Source organism: Corvus cornix, chromosome 1A (genome assembly GCF_000738735.6).
Source record: "Corvus cornix cornix isolate S_Up_H32 chromosome 1A, ASM73873v5, whole genome shotgun sequence".
Classification (NCBI taxonomy): Eukaryota; Metazoa; Chordata; class Aves; order Passeriformes; family Corvidae; genus Corvus; species Corvus cornix.
The window spans coordinates 55,713,522-55,727,869 of NC_047057.1; the positions used below are offsets into that span (position 1 = coordinate 55,713,522).

Below are 14,348 nucleotides of genomic sequence, written 5' to 3' on the forward strand. Positions count from 1 at the left end.
AGAGGCTGCAAGGCACAGCACTTGTGTTTGTGCTTCTGCTGCTTTTTGAAAAATAAAGATTGCAGTTTCCTACCTCTTGACAAGGTGGCTTTGAACTGCGTGAGGCTGTGTAGGTCTAAAACGTTGCCAAATTTAACATTGACGTGTTTGGGTTTTTTTAATTTCTGATTTTTTTCTTTTTTTGCAGGTTTATAAAGTTTCCCCCAAATTTGCTTTCTTGGTGACATCCGGTCCCTTTGTTTACACGGCAATAGCTGTCATAAACGTGCTTATGAACAGCAGTCTTCTTCGTGGTGAGGCCCCCATGATCCTCTCACTGCATCCTTCTTTCACTGTGCCAGACAACAGATTCCAAGTTCAGACAGGTGAGTTCTTCTGACACAGAGGGGAAAAGGTAGCTTTGTACTGATTCACACTTCTTCACTTGTGATGCAAGCTTGAGTCAAAACCCTGTGTTCTGCTGTGAATCTTAATTCTTGTTGTTAATGCCATAATTTACAGGTCCATGGTGGAGAGGTCATAAATTGTAAACAGTTAACCCCATCACTTCATTATTTTTTTCAGGATTTTTTTTTTTTGGTACATTGTAAAATAGGTGTGCTCTTTTTCTTGCTTCTAAAGGTGAGAAGAGAAAAAAAAAATCTATGAAACATTTATTCATAAAATCACAGTGCAGCTACTTTGTAATGCTTGTGTCAATTTCAGATTAAATTTATATTAAAAGCTGCCTTTTTTGTGTTGTTGTGATGTAGGAGAATTGGTGAGCAGGAGGATTAATGGCTCACACGTGACATGAGCAGGAAGATTGCTTATGTAGTATTCAGTTTTCCATGGCCGCTGTATTGCAGCCGTTTATGCAAAGTTTATGACTACTAATAATCTAAAGCAAAATAGTACTCATGTAATAGATTTTGAGAGTCAGTGTTGTCATTTAAAATCTTCTTTGGGCCCTGTTTGCATGATAAAGCTACCTACCTGGTTGGTTGACTGTGTAATGAGGTAGTGGCAGGGACTCAGCATACAAGCGGAGTTAATAAATGTCAACATGGTACTTTTGTTCAGGGACGTTTTGTGTGTTGTTTATTCTCTGTTAATAATTGTATGGCAAGACATCACTTTAACTGTGCAGGTGTGATGTCTTTTCCACTGCTTAATGTGGTTATATAGATAGACAGTAGGTGTATTTTTCAGTTCTGAACCTTGTATAACATTGCTGTTAGGGTCTGTAAGCTAACCGTTGCATTTCTTTGGTTAAGACTGTATCTGGAAATCCACAGGTGTGCACGTAGTTCAGGTGTGTGTGCCTGATCACATTCCTCTAAACTCACTCTTTCTATCTTGTGCTCTTTTGTTCTCTCTTCTGAACTTAAAGATGTCTGTATCTAAATTTAACAGGTAGCTTACTAAGTGTTTTTGCAAGTACTAGACCAATACTAATGTGCATTAATGGATCCAATAGGTAGTCTTTTAGATAAGCTAAATACTGTATTACAGGCTACAAGAAGGAGAGATCTGTTGCTTTTTTTTCCTGAAGATTTTCATGGCTTGGTTGGGTATTAAGGATTTCAGTGTGGCCAATTCAGTGGTCAAGTCAGGTAAAGTTAGCCACATGTATATGGTGAAGGTCTCCTAGTATGCAAGAGGAAACAGAGATATTTTGTCACTAGTATGTTTCAGAAATCTAATTGCTGCTGCAACCAATATTAGTGAGTAGAGAATTTACTGCAGCAACACAAAATGTATTTTTCATGTATTTTTATCTGGTGTTTCACTGAATGTGTCCTGAGCTTCATGGAAGAAGAAAATGATAGCCCTGTGAATTCTGTTGCTTGTTTTGTTCTCTCTCGTGGAAATACTTTTCTGTAGGAATAATGTTTGCCCTTTCCTTTCAGTACTTCAGTTTGTACCTCGAAACGTGGATATTGGGTTCTGTAACTTCAGCCAGCGCATTGAGAGAGGGCTGACAATGGCATTCCTGGAGGTGAACAAACACCAGGAGTTCTACAACTTCACTGTGCAGGTAAGAGGATGAGCATGTTTTGTGTCTGTCCCTTTTTCCCCCCTCACCTTTGCTTGTCCCATGTTTCATCCAGACAGTAAAATGAGTTAGGTCTTCACTGACTGTCACTTGCAGTCTCTAGGTCATGTAGAACTATGAGGCTTTGTCATGAGGTCAGTTGGTTTTTTCCCCCCTACAAAATAATATGGCACCACCCATCCCTCTGTTTACAAACTTTTTGAAAAATGATTCAAGATGATGATTTATATTACTGAATATGATAGGGTTTATAATTTCTCAAGTAAAAACTATTCCAACCCTTACCAAAGTCACTCCCATCACAGTTTACTATAAAAGAGTAAGGTGTTGATATAAAGTTTTTGTTGGAAGAAAACTTTCAGGTCTCATTGCCCTGCTGGAGACCCTGTTAGGGAATATAGGAGTTACATGACCCTGCCATCATGTGAGCAAACATGCTAGTTGCTTCTGAGGTCTAGAAATACTCACAGTATATGATGTCTGTGACAGCTGCTGCTGGAACTTCACACATGAAAGGTATTGCACATGTGCAGAGCACTGAATCCCACAGCAGAGCTTAGAACTCCCTGGAAAGTCAGTAATTCAATTTAATGAGACAATTCCCTCTTCTGTTTGAATTCTTAAATTTAATCTAACGTTGTTGTAGTACCAAAATCAGTAAAAATTTTATTACGTTGTTTAACTGACACCATAAATACCCATCTGTGGTACCCTAAAATAAAATCAGGAAGAAAAATGGCATAAATTTTATCGTACCTAAGGCACTATGTAGTACATATAGAAAAGTGCTCAGAACTTTAAACACAATGACACAGCGTCACTGCATAGACTGAAGACAGAACATGCAAAACAATTCTTTGGACTATCAGCTTAGCCAACTTACTTTAAATACTTCTTATTTTCCAGAAGAGTTTATCTACATGGACACAGGTGCTGTGTGTATCGGTGCCACAAAAAGGCTTCTAACTGTTGGTGGGTTTTGGGTGTGCATGGTGCAGGAGATTTTAACCAAGAGAACATCCATTTTCAGAACTTTTTTTTACCATAATCAATCCCTTTCTTCTGTTCCATGCAGTTTGGCATTCATCTAAGGCTTATGACTAGATTTATTTTGCTGACTGTCTTGCTAGGTGGTTTTTTCCCATCATTTTCTGGGCTCTAGCTTTCAGATCATTCTGGATTATGACTGACCTTAAAGGATAACTCTTCGAAGTTAGCTTTGCCTCTTCGGAGACTCAGCTGGCTGAACCAATCTGGAACAGATGTTCCTCTGTCTTGATGTGAATTGCCCCCCTCTTCATATTAGAGGGGGAAAAAAAAAAAAAGTCTGTCAGGGAAAGGATGGAAATAGCAGGGATTTGATTTTGCTGACCCTGCTTCAATACTGTCTTTTCAGATACTGAATATAACTCTGAGCAGGCCTGGGGTGGCATTTCGACAGGGCCCTGTGAGCATTGTTTTTGCCATCCGAGATAAATACGGTTTTCTAAATGGGTCTGAAGTCAGCGAGCAGCTCAGAAACTTGTCCGTGGTGGAATTCAGCTTCTATCTGGGCTTTCCTGTGCAGCAGATTGCTGAACGTGAGTATTTGCTGTTACCCAATACTGCAAAATACTTTTGTCTAGTATCTTCCCTCTCTACAATTCTAGAGTAATTTTGTGCATAAGTGATAATGCAACTTCAAGTATCCAACTTGCATCCTGAGTTCTGCAGAGCAATTCTACGCCCCTTTCTGCTCACATTTTGGTGTTAACAGCAACTTGCTGCATTTGTCATCACAGTTTCCTTTTGTGCTGGGTCAGCTGTGCTTAACCTGGTTTCATTAGTCTATTGGCCTTAGTCCAGATTAAAGAAAAAAGAAAATCACTCAGATCAGTATTGTCGTGAAGTGCAGTCCAAGGTGTGTCTGTCTCGTTATGTCTACAGAGGCCTTTGCTAATTCTCAGCAGGGTTTACTGCTTTCAGGATTGTGCTGCACTTAACTGTGTCTCTGACTTCTAGAAAGTCTGGGACACTGGCTACATAGGCTGGTATTTGCCCAAATCATGTGAATTAGTTTGTCCATATAGTCTGGTATGTTTCAAGGTAGTACCTTTTTCACTTTTTATGTACATTTCCATGGCAAGCCATTTTTTTCAGACCACTGTCATCCTAAACGTAGATGAATGGGAGCTGCCTGCATAACAGAACCTTCTTGACACTCAGCATTGACGACTTACGTTTGGTTAGATTTTTCAGATGATTCATGAACGTTAGCAAGATCATGAGAGAATAGTACTTGCCTTCCCCTCCTGGTGGCTGTTACTGACTCAGTCCATTAGTGCCCCATTTCTTCTTTTTAATTTGCTTTTTAATTTTCGGAGTTATTTCTGTGAGTCGTAGAGATACACAACTGTAAAATGAACACCAGCTACTACTAGGCCTGATTTTCCACTAGATGTTTAACTATATTGCAAAACTCACTGTGTCAGATGTTGTGTATGTCAGTGCAAATACTGCACAGTGACTGTCAACAGAAAAGTTGCTCTCCTTAGCACCTATTGATCTAGGTAAGATGATTGCACAGGATACTTCCCCATTTACTCAAAGCAGTATTAGCATACTAACTTTTAAAAGTTTTTTATTTAACTTTTTTGAGCATTTTTGATCCCTCTACTCCCATAATCGATTAAAAAATGTATGAGGTTGTTGACTCATTTTCTTTTGGCATTTCTGTTCTCATTTGGTCTCACATAGAAGTGTGAGCTCTATGCAGTGGTAGGTCTGTTTAGTGGAGCCAGGACCAAAAGTCTTGAGAATCCCTGTCCATAGATGACTAGCATTTCTTTTTACCCTCTGAAGCCACAGAACATCTCATGTTGTGGGCTATGGTCTTTATTGCTCACTGAATTCAAATTAAATGTTGCTCTTGGTGTCAATTGCTTGAAAGACACTTCTCTTTACTCTGTGTCATCTCTTACACATTTGCCCTTGATTTTAGGTAGCTTTTAGTCTCTGGTAATATTTTTGGTGTTGAGGGGCACTTTTTTTTCCTGTGATGTAGTACATCAGCTCTTACAGCTTTTAGTTTTGTCCACATATTCTGAAATTACATTTGTAGTGCATTTGTAGGTTGCCCCTTGTAGAGAATCCATCTTCTGGATTGTGCAGTGGAGCTACAGTGCAATTAAGTGATAACAGAATTTCTACCAAGGCTGGTGTATCCTGAAAGAGAGGCTGGTCATAGGGGAAAACATTCCTGTTAAACATGCATGTACATGGTTCTCCTCGGGGTTGGAACTAGATGACCTTGAGGTCCCTTCCAAACCAAACAATTTGATGATTGTATTTTTCTTTCCTGGTGGTACTTAAGAAATTTGAAATTTCCTTAATGCTTGTATCAGGAGCTCTCCGTGCACAGTGCCTGGTCAGTGGGGATGACTCCAGGCCAGTGCCAGTGGAGCCCTGTGGTCACTCACATGTCAATTAGAAAGCCGAGTAAAGTAGGATGAGTGAAGAGGTCAGGGTTTTTAGGAACTATGAGATCTTCCCAAAGATTGCAATGTAGAAAACATGAGAATTTGGTGGGTAAGGTGTCCTAAATTAAGGAACATCCTGTCAGTGTTGGACTTGCTTGCTGTTAGAGGAACTCATATTTACTATAGATTGAGCCCCTTGCAGGACAGCACATTTGGGTTTGAACTGGTCTAGTTTGGTCCCAGTAGGTGCTGTAGGCACTGTTCTGGAATACCAGCTGTGGTGCTATTTGATAAGTTGGCAAAGTGAACATAGTTTCTCAGATTGCTAGAGCTGCGGGTCCTTCTGTCAGCGAGCACAGAAATGATGAATGTAGTTCAAATGCTTTTATCAGTGAGACAACCACAGCCAGTTATTTTTAGCTGTTTCTACAGTTTTTGACACTGCTGCTGTGACTGTATTTTGAGCCTAAGGGTTTTAGATGTTCAGTATTCAGAGCCAAAAATGCTGTCCAAAGGCTCAGCAGCATTGGGCAGATCCTTCTTGAAATACCTTATTCAACAATCTGTTGAGGGTGACCAACAGCCAGATCCTCAAAGCTACTTTGCCAGGGAGATGCCTAAATGTTTTTGTTTTCTAGGCTCTGGACTTTGCTTTCATGCTTTGCCTTGCTCTACAGAGCAGCTGTAGCAGGGAGGGTGTTACAACACCTTAGATTGATATAGCTGCTGCTTTAGTCTGTGCAAATAAATACGTACCCCTCTGCTTTCAGTGTGACTTCTTCTAAGAGTGTTGGATATTTACATGTAAACAATCTATGTACGTTAGTGTTTATGTGTAAATATGAAATGTTCCATGCCATACTGTTGGAGTGAAAGCTCCTCTGGACTCAGGCCCAGAGAGAAGCCAAAGTACAGGGGTTGAATTAAAACCTTTAGACAAGCTGAGATACATGAAGCTACACCAGTGAAACAGAAATACAGATTTTTAACTTTTAGTAGAAATACATGCTAAGTGCCTTAAACATTAAAAAGCTGTAGCAGAGACCTTAAACACAGTTTTTACTGCAACAGTGTTACCTTTTCACAGAATACTTTACTTTAGACAAAATATAGATAGAATTACACTGTTCACATTTTTTAGATAGGGTGTTCACATAAACAATAAGGGCTGATAGAAGCTGTATACCCAAATCTGTGTAATACCTATGTAACACTTGTGTAAGGCTTATGACTGTTAGAATTAGACCAGGATAGGTTCAGAAAAGAAAACTAGAATCGTGTGTTAATCTTATTGGTCAGTTAACAAATATAATCCACACTTCTGTAAGAAAAAAATACATATATGGAGCATATAGAACATATAGAAGAAGCTGGTTTTGCCTGTTGTTGCTGTTGCTGCTTGGCTTTATCATGTAACCCCCTTCGAACTCTGCCTTCAAGAAAGCTGTGAGACTATGCAATAAAGAACTTAGCAGAACAGCAGCCTCCTCTGCTCTTTTACCCTGGTCCGAGAAGGAAGGGTATCCCATCAAAAGCTCAACACCATACTGTTCTGTGCCATTTGTGCCTTAGTTATCAGGCATGCTAACAGTAATACTCTGGGTGTGGTGACTTTTCTTTATCCCTTAAGGACTCTGTGTATGATTTTATAAGTTTTGTAGTTACATCTGAGGAAATGATTTGTAGGTGAGCTGAGTGTCAGGGCTCAACCCCCAGCTTGGGGGTTGAAGTTGATCATGCCCAGGAAGAGCTACTTATGCATCTCAACATTGAGACCGTGACATCAGAATCCCAAATATGAGCCTTGTTCGAATGAATGTATTTGCTCCATGCCAGTTGTTCACTTTACACTACCTTGCACACACTGTCCTCTCACTGTTTTTATTCACACAGATAATATGTCCTGCTTATACTTTTCACTGTGTGGTTTGTCCTTGTGCAGTACATCGTTAACACCAGGAATTCTTTGTCGGTTTTTCCCCCACTCATGTAGAGTCAGGATCAGGAGTGAAAGTCGTTTCACAGATTGGGACTGTTCTTTGCAGGAATAGGGCAGTCAAAATGGCCAAACCTGGAAACTTCCGGACTTTCTTCTTTCCTCACAAGACTTCTAGGTGACTTCAGCAACATGTTTCTATTCAAATGTCCAGTTTATACCTTTCCTATGCTTATTTTTCATTGTCCACCTTATAGCTCATGTTTCAGGTTGTATATTGGTTAAATGGTCACGACCTGCATGTCAGTAGAAAGAAAACCAAGTCTAATCACAGGGTTTGGGTGCTAGTTCATTAAAAATAATAGGAAATTAGATATTTGGTATCTCTTTATGGCTGGTAAATTTCTCAGAGGACAAGCAAAGGCTAGCTGTGGAGTAGATGGGCAATATTTGCCTTCATGAACTTACCCTGAATAAAGCTCTTTGTTTTTATTAGGACTTTGGGTAGAGAGAGTTGCCTTGGGACTTGGTATTTTTTCAGTGCTAAGTAGCATTTTGATGCATGTCATCTATTTTGGCTGTCTTGGAGATGTTGCAAGGCCAATAGGAGGATAAAGATGAAATTGTGTATGGTCCAAGGACTGCAGAGATATTTGACAATTTTTTCCTGGCTTGATTTTGGAGCAGATTTTAAATGGACACGGTGTGTTGCTATTGCCCACACCCCAGTATTTGCATGGAACCTTATTTTCCAGTTAATGCCTTCTCGTTCCAAATACTGCATTCCCTCCATGCTTTCAAGTACCATTCTCCATTTATCAGAAATAAGAACGGTCCGCATGATACCGGTTCCATCCTGCGTGGTCCCACACATCTGTAGGAGACAGTCAGAGATCCTCGGAGCATCTGGCAGTGGCCATGCTGCCTGAGTGATGTGCTTTAGCCTGCTGTCAGTAGGTCTCTGGGTGACCAGGTGACCCTTTCCCTTTTCATTCAGCATCGAATCGATGCTGTTACACGGTGTGGTGCTCCAGGGCTGCGTGATAGAATCTTCTAATGATGCCAGCATCTACTTCATTAATGCATCCAGAGTCGTTAGCAGACCAGCTGCAATCTAGCTAATAATTGCATTTTGTCTATCCAACTTCCCCCTCAGAATAACAATCAGTCAGTGCTGTTTATAATTGTTAGTTCCAGAGGACATTAGAAATCTTGCAAATATGATCTTGCTGCAGTGCTAAGACTCCAGATGAGCTCAAGATCTGGCCACGTGTGTCAGTGAGACACTTGAGTGACCTGTGGTATAAGAGTTGGAACCAGGATTTGCTGACTTCTGACAATTTTCAGCATTCTTTGTCAGGTTTTAGAACCTAGCCTTAGCTGGCAGCAATCACAGTGCATCTTCCTTTTCAATGTCAAGATTTTCTGCTCAAGTTGGTTTATTTTTAAGTTGCATTAATTCCATGAAAAGTTTAAATGAATAGTCACCCAGCAATTTGCATGAATTAAATCATTTTCAAGTACTAATTAGAAAAAGTGTGAAGAGCACATTAAGTATTGAAGCAAAACATGATTTTGGGTTAAAAGAAGAACAAACTCAGAACTGCTAGCAGTTCAAAGCATTATGGTCTCTGGAAGGTTTTTGATTTCCTTATCGTGCTCTTTCCATGCTTTGGAAAACAACAGAATTAGTTTTCAGTTTAGTTTATGCTTTTTTTTTCCAGCTTCCATTTCTAAATTGAAGTAAACAATTGCATGACTAGAGTAAATAGAATTTCAGTCTCAAAGCTATAATCAGAAGACTCGAGTAGCAGGATGCCAAAAATGAATGGGTGTGTTTAAGTGGACTCTGAAGTGCTTCTTGCTTGTCTGAGAATTTTGGAAATTGAGTGCATCCTGATCACTTGTATAGAGGGCTGGTGTTTCCTGTTCAGAAAAAAAGGACCATTTTCTAATACCCTTCTGAATAGTAAGTCACAGACTACCAACCAGGTGGTCATCTTGAAGCTCGTAGTGCTATTATTGAAATAAAGGTGGAATAACCAAATTTTCTTTTTTTTTTTTCCCCCAATAGGAGTTAGTTATAAATCTGTGAAAATAAAAGGTAAAATGTAACTAATGGCTCTTTTTTTTAGCCTTAACAAAAAAATTCTTAAGTGTTTTAAGGGGCAAAAGAATCAGCTTTTTGGTACACTGACAGAGGACAGCTTGTCTACAAATTCTTGCACCATTAAATTAGAAAAACTTGAGTTTTCTACTTCTCTGAAACGTGGCGTAGTGGCAAACTGTTCCACAACTCTAGACATCTTTATTCTAAATTGATCCAGCATGGGCCAGGTCATTTAATTGTTACGTGCTGCATTCTTTCTGTCCATGCAATGGTTTAAAAATTAACCTTTGTATAATGCTTAGCAAACTGCATCTGGATTAAATATTTTGAGAAAGTTAAGACCATTCCTTTTCCTTATTGCCATAGTGAAGCTTAAGACTTCCCTTGAGGAAACTGTTGGCCCAGCCCCCATCTTCACTTCTTTCCCAACATGTCTTTACTGCTCTCCAGTGGAAACCTTGGGAAAAATCTTATCTATACTGAAGTCAGTAGAAACAGACTTTTTTCCTTGCTGGGGCAATGATTTCACTCTGGAGCAGAACTTTTTGGGAAAAATTTAAAAATTAAGAAAGCTTGGAGCCACTAAGCCAAACATAAAAGCCATGAGGTTTGTTTACAGCAGTGTTTCTGCATGCAGTTATTTGTGGGTTTTGTAAAAAAGGGAAAAAAAATTATCAAGGTGGTGTTTTTTGAAATGCTTCCCCCTGCACAAGTCTGGAGCACAAATAATGTTTTTAGTTCTTTGCTTTACATTTATTGTTTCCTTGTAGTTTCTGCCTCAGAGAAGGTCTTATTTTCATCCTGAGACACTCCCAAGTTGCCTCATTACCCTTTGAGCAAGAGTCTGATCCTGCAGCTAGCTCAGTAAGAGTCACCATTCAGACAGTGAGCTTTTAAATTTCTGGGAGCAATGACCTCGGTGCAGCAGCAGCTTGAAGTCTTTCACGTAATAAATCTGACTGTTTCAGTTAGCTTCTTTTTGTTAGAGACAAACTCGGCGGTGTACGTTCGGAGCACTCCCCTTGCCATTGTGTCTGCATTGCCTCAGGAGCAGTAAAGCATCTGTGTAAATAAGATGCTTGCTGACAGTATAAATTATGTAGTGGCTTCTGGTTTTGTGTATGTTGTTCAGAATGCTGTTCTTATGGATGTTTTTCCTCCATTCTGTTTTTCCTTCAGCCTTTCATTATCCTAAGCTTAATGTGTCCCAGCTGATGAAATCTTCCTGGGTGAGAACAGGTACGTACAGTCTGTGTGAGTAAGTAAAAGTGCAATTAGTTTTGTGAGTGGGATAACTAGCCTGCATAAATATCGATGGCTTAGGGGTGCTGCATTTTTATGAGGTAATAACATGTCTGAGCTGAATAAATTCTAAAACCAAAGGCCCAGTGACCCGGAATATCTGGGAAATATAAATCCCTGGTCTAGAGTTAACTACTGCAATTCCTTGATAATGCACACAAAGCACTTTTTGTCTGTAAGGCAGTTCATTCTTGAAACAACTCAGACTGTCAGGCATAAAGTGTCTACTCTGCATGTTGTCAATATGCCACATTGATTTTTAGGTATCTATTTTAAGTGAAAATTAAGATTTTTATTTGTGTGACACTTTCTACCAAAACATGCCTGGAATAAAACAGAGTGAAAATAGATGAATTCTGAGTGCATGAAAGAGTTTAATCACATTTCATTGATCTCTTCTGATTCATTCACAGAAGATCCCTCCCACCAAAATCTTCTCAATGTCTTATTCTGTAATTTACAGATGTGGCTGAGCTGTCACATTTAGGTGCTCAAAGGCTGTTGAGGTTGCCTGCCTGCTGTAAGTCTGCTGCTTTTAAGCCTGACTAGTGAAGAGGCTGTGCCTACCAAACTTGTTCTTAGGGTGCAGATGCCCCACTGGATACACTTTTGTCTTCCTACAACTTTTACTACCTACAGTTCACTTGTTGCATAGACTTGCTCTTTTTTCCAGGTTTCCTCTCACCACTCACCACTTTAAGCAGGAAACCAAGTTGCACCTTAATTTCTGAAGCCCACATGGTTTGCTTTAGAGAAGAATTTCAGATAATGCTCACTAATGTGGGAGAAGCTCCTACGTGTGTCTCGTATCCAGTGGCATCCTTGCTTAGAGATTTATGTTGGCTTTTTTGGCTGCACCCATTCCCTCTCTTGCTCAGCCTTAGGTTTGTCCATTGCTGCTGAAAATTCCCTTAGCTCCTGTAGTAAAAAAAGGGTTTTTCCAGCTCTGAAATCTCATCCCCTTGAGTTTTAATAAACTTCCTGCCTGTAAGATTTTGAAAGACAATTGCAGCAACTTCTTTTTTTTTCTTTGCTGTAGAGGAATTCCTTGTAGTCTCAGTTCTTGCAAGATTCTGGGAAGAGCTAGTAGACTTTGGCTGGGTCAGTGATTTCAGTCAGTTTATTGTATCGTAAGGGTAATGAATCATGACATAGGAAAATGATAGAATCTATGCATGTAAAGGTTTTCAATATCAAATTACCCAGATATATGTGCATGTATCCCAGTAGTCATAAAACACTGGGATATGTGGTGTTCTCCCTCTGTTGAAGAATACAATTCATGCTATTAAGCGTAATTCATTGATACTGAAATCCAATACACAGGCAAGAGCAGTTTTCTGCTTGGTGTATATAATAGCCTTAGGTCACTGTCTACTTTGCTATTTAATTCTGAGATACTTAGTCTGTGACTGAATTCAGAAGACAGATGCTGTTTATCTCAGTGAGAAATCATGAAAATGTTTCCGTTTTCTGACATCTGCAGTGAAAAGTTTTAAATTGAAAAAGTGGCTTTAATATATTTGTTTTTAAAAAACCCCTATATTTAATTGATTTTATCTAACTGGCAGCTTTTCATTAAGCACCACACTTTAAAAGAAAAGGTGGAAACACAGAAAAAGGGGCTTCTGAAAAATAGAAACAATTTTAGTGGAGGGGAATTAAGACTGAGTTTATTTAATGCAGTCAGCAGTGAGTTGGTTTGCTGTCCTGGAGGATTGCTCAGTTGGGTCATTTGAATGACTATTGCTCCATTCACTCCACTTTTCTCTAACTGCTAGTAAAGGTCCCCCCTTTTTCTCATTTTCCCTCAGGGATTCCTCTCAGCATTAGCTGCCCAAGTGAGCCAGGGTACCTACTTGCCAAGTGAGCAGGGCTGCTAACCATTTTTTTGTGCTGTGGTTGGCATACTTGTTAATCTTATCAAGGGAAGTTGCACTTGAATACACAGCTTCATTCACGTGCTGCTGTTCTACTTTTTCTCCATGACTCTGAGCCCTTGCCCTCCCCATCTCCAACTCTGTATCACTTCTGAACACAACACTTTGACTGCAGTTAGTTGAAGCAGACAATTTAGACTAAGTTTTCTCTTTTAGTAGTTTTTGAAAATTCATGGAATGTTCATAATTTGATGCAATTTTAGAATTGAAATAGTTTCTTTCTTATCCTGGGTCTGTCTGGCTTGGTTAAGGTTCCAAAAAAGTCCTCTGCCTGAATTTCTTTTTTCCACCAGATTACTTATTTTGACTTGTTCCCACCAAATGTCTCCCTTTTCCAACATGTAACCTCCAGCTGAGCAGGTCAGAATTCCCATATAAATACAGGTGCTCTCGAGTTGTCCATGAGCTGTCACAGGGCGACTCAAAGCTTGTAACTGAAGTGGAGGAGAAGACACTGAGAAGTTTTACTAATGAGTTTGTTTTCTTGGGTTGCTTTCTGTGCCATGCAGTTCTCCTGGGAGTCGTCGACCAGCGAATTCAGGAGGAAGTGTTTCGGGCTGAGATGGAGCGGAAGCTCGCTCACCTGTTAAACGAGGCTTTGGTCCGAGGGCGGATATGGAGACGGGCCAGTTTTGCAGGCAGCAACATTGTGCAGGTATGAAGAGCTCAAAATCAGAGGATGAAAACTAAAGGGTAATAAATTGCTGAATAAATTAACGTTGTTCAGGTTTTGAGTTGAGAAATGTAACTCAAAAGCATGTGTCACATTTAGCTAGTTGATGATACTTGTATTTTACACCTAAAACCAGGATTCTTCTTGTCTTTTAAGCTAAACATAACAAATGCAAATAACTGATTAAGTTCCTACTAAAAATTTCTGATGGCTTCTTAGAAACCACATTGAAAATTATTTTACCAACATCCTATTTTAAAAGCATTCTGTCTTGTTTAGCTTACATGAGGTGCCTAGCAAAAAAGGAGACAGGATGATCATCTGAAAAAAATTAATCTGCTGGGACAGCTACTTCACAGTTCTCTTGGTTTGGTAGTGGTGTAGAAATACAAAATAGAGTCGCGTGCATCTTGATGCAACAGTAGAGTAGTACGTTCTGCCCCTTAACATCTTATTTGTCACAGTACTCCTGGTCACAGGGTTGGATTTCAGGTAAAAATGATTAATCATGCCGAATTTTGCACACATAGCAACTTTTGTTATTGTTATTTGGATTCCAGTGCTGCTTTAGAGTTTTGTCACAGGCGGATTTATTCACATAAAGTCCAAGAAGACTTGGATTTTTAAAGTTTTAAATTCTGATGTGTTCTTTCTAGTCAGTTCGACAATCTGAAAGCCAAAGTACTTTTTAATGGCTCATCATCTTAAAATTTTCCAGCTTATTCATTGACAGTTGGTTTACCTCCCAGATGCCCTTTTGCATTTCAGATCTATTGTCTTTATTTAATTTAATCCTACAGTTTTTGCTGCCACTGAAATTTCCAGATGTTGGGATATTCTTACTCCTGTTTTCCTGTTTCAGAAACATCTGTTTCAGTAATGGAGATTTTA

General features: G+C 39.5%; 1 protein-coding gene across 3 annotated transcripts in view; it reads left to right on the forward strand.

Moving 5' to 3' along the window:
* The window catches only part of KIAA1549 (KIAA1549 ortholog), a 160,037-nt gene that overhangs the window by 94,051 nt on the left and 51,638 nt on the right, over positions 1-14,348 (forward strand). For all 3 annotated transcript variants that reach the window (XM_039570430.1, XM_039570429.1, XM_039570428.1), the window contains exons 4-8: positions 188-365; positions 1,893-2,020; positions 3,435-3,618; positions 10,722-10,781; positions 13,294-13,439. In XM_039570430.1, coding sequence (XP_039426364.1) covers positions 188-365; positions 1,893-2,020; positions 3,435-3,618; positions 10,722-10,781; positions 13,294-13,439 — 696 coding nt within the window. The remainder of the gene's footprint in view (positions 1-187; positions 366-1,892; positions 2,021-3,434; positions 3,619-10,721; positions 10,782-13,293; positions 13,440-14,348) is intronic.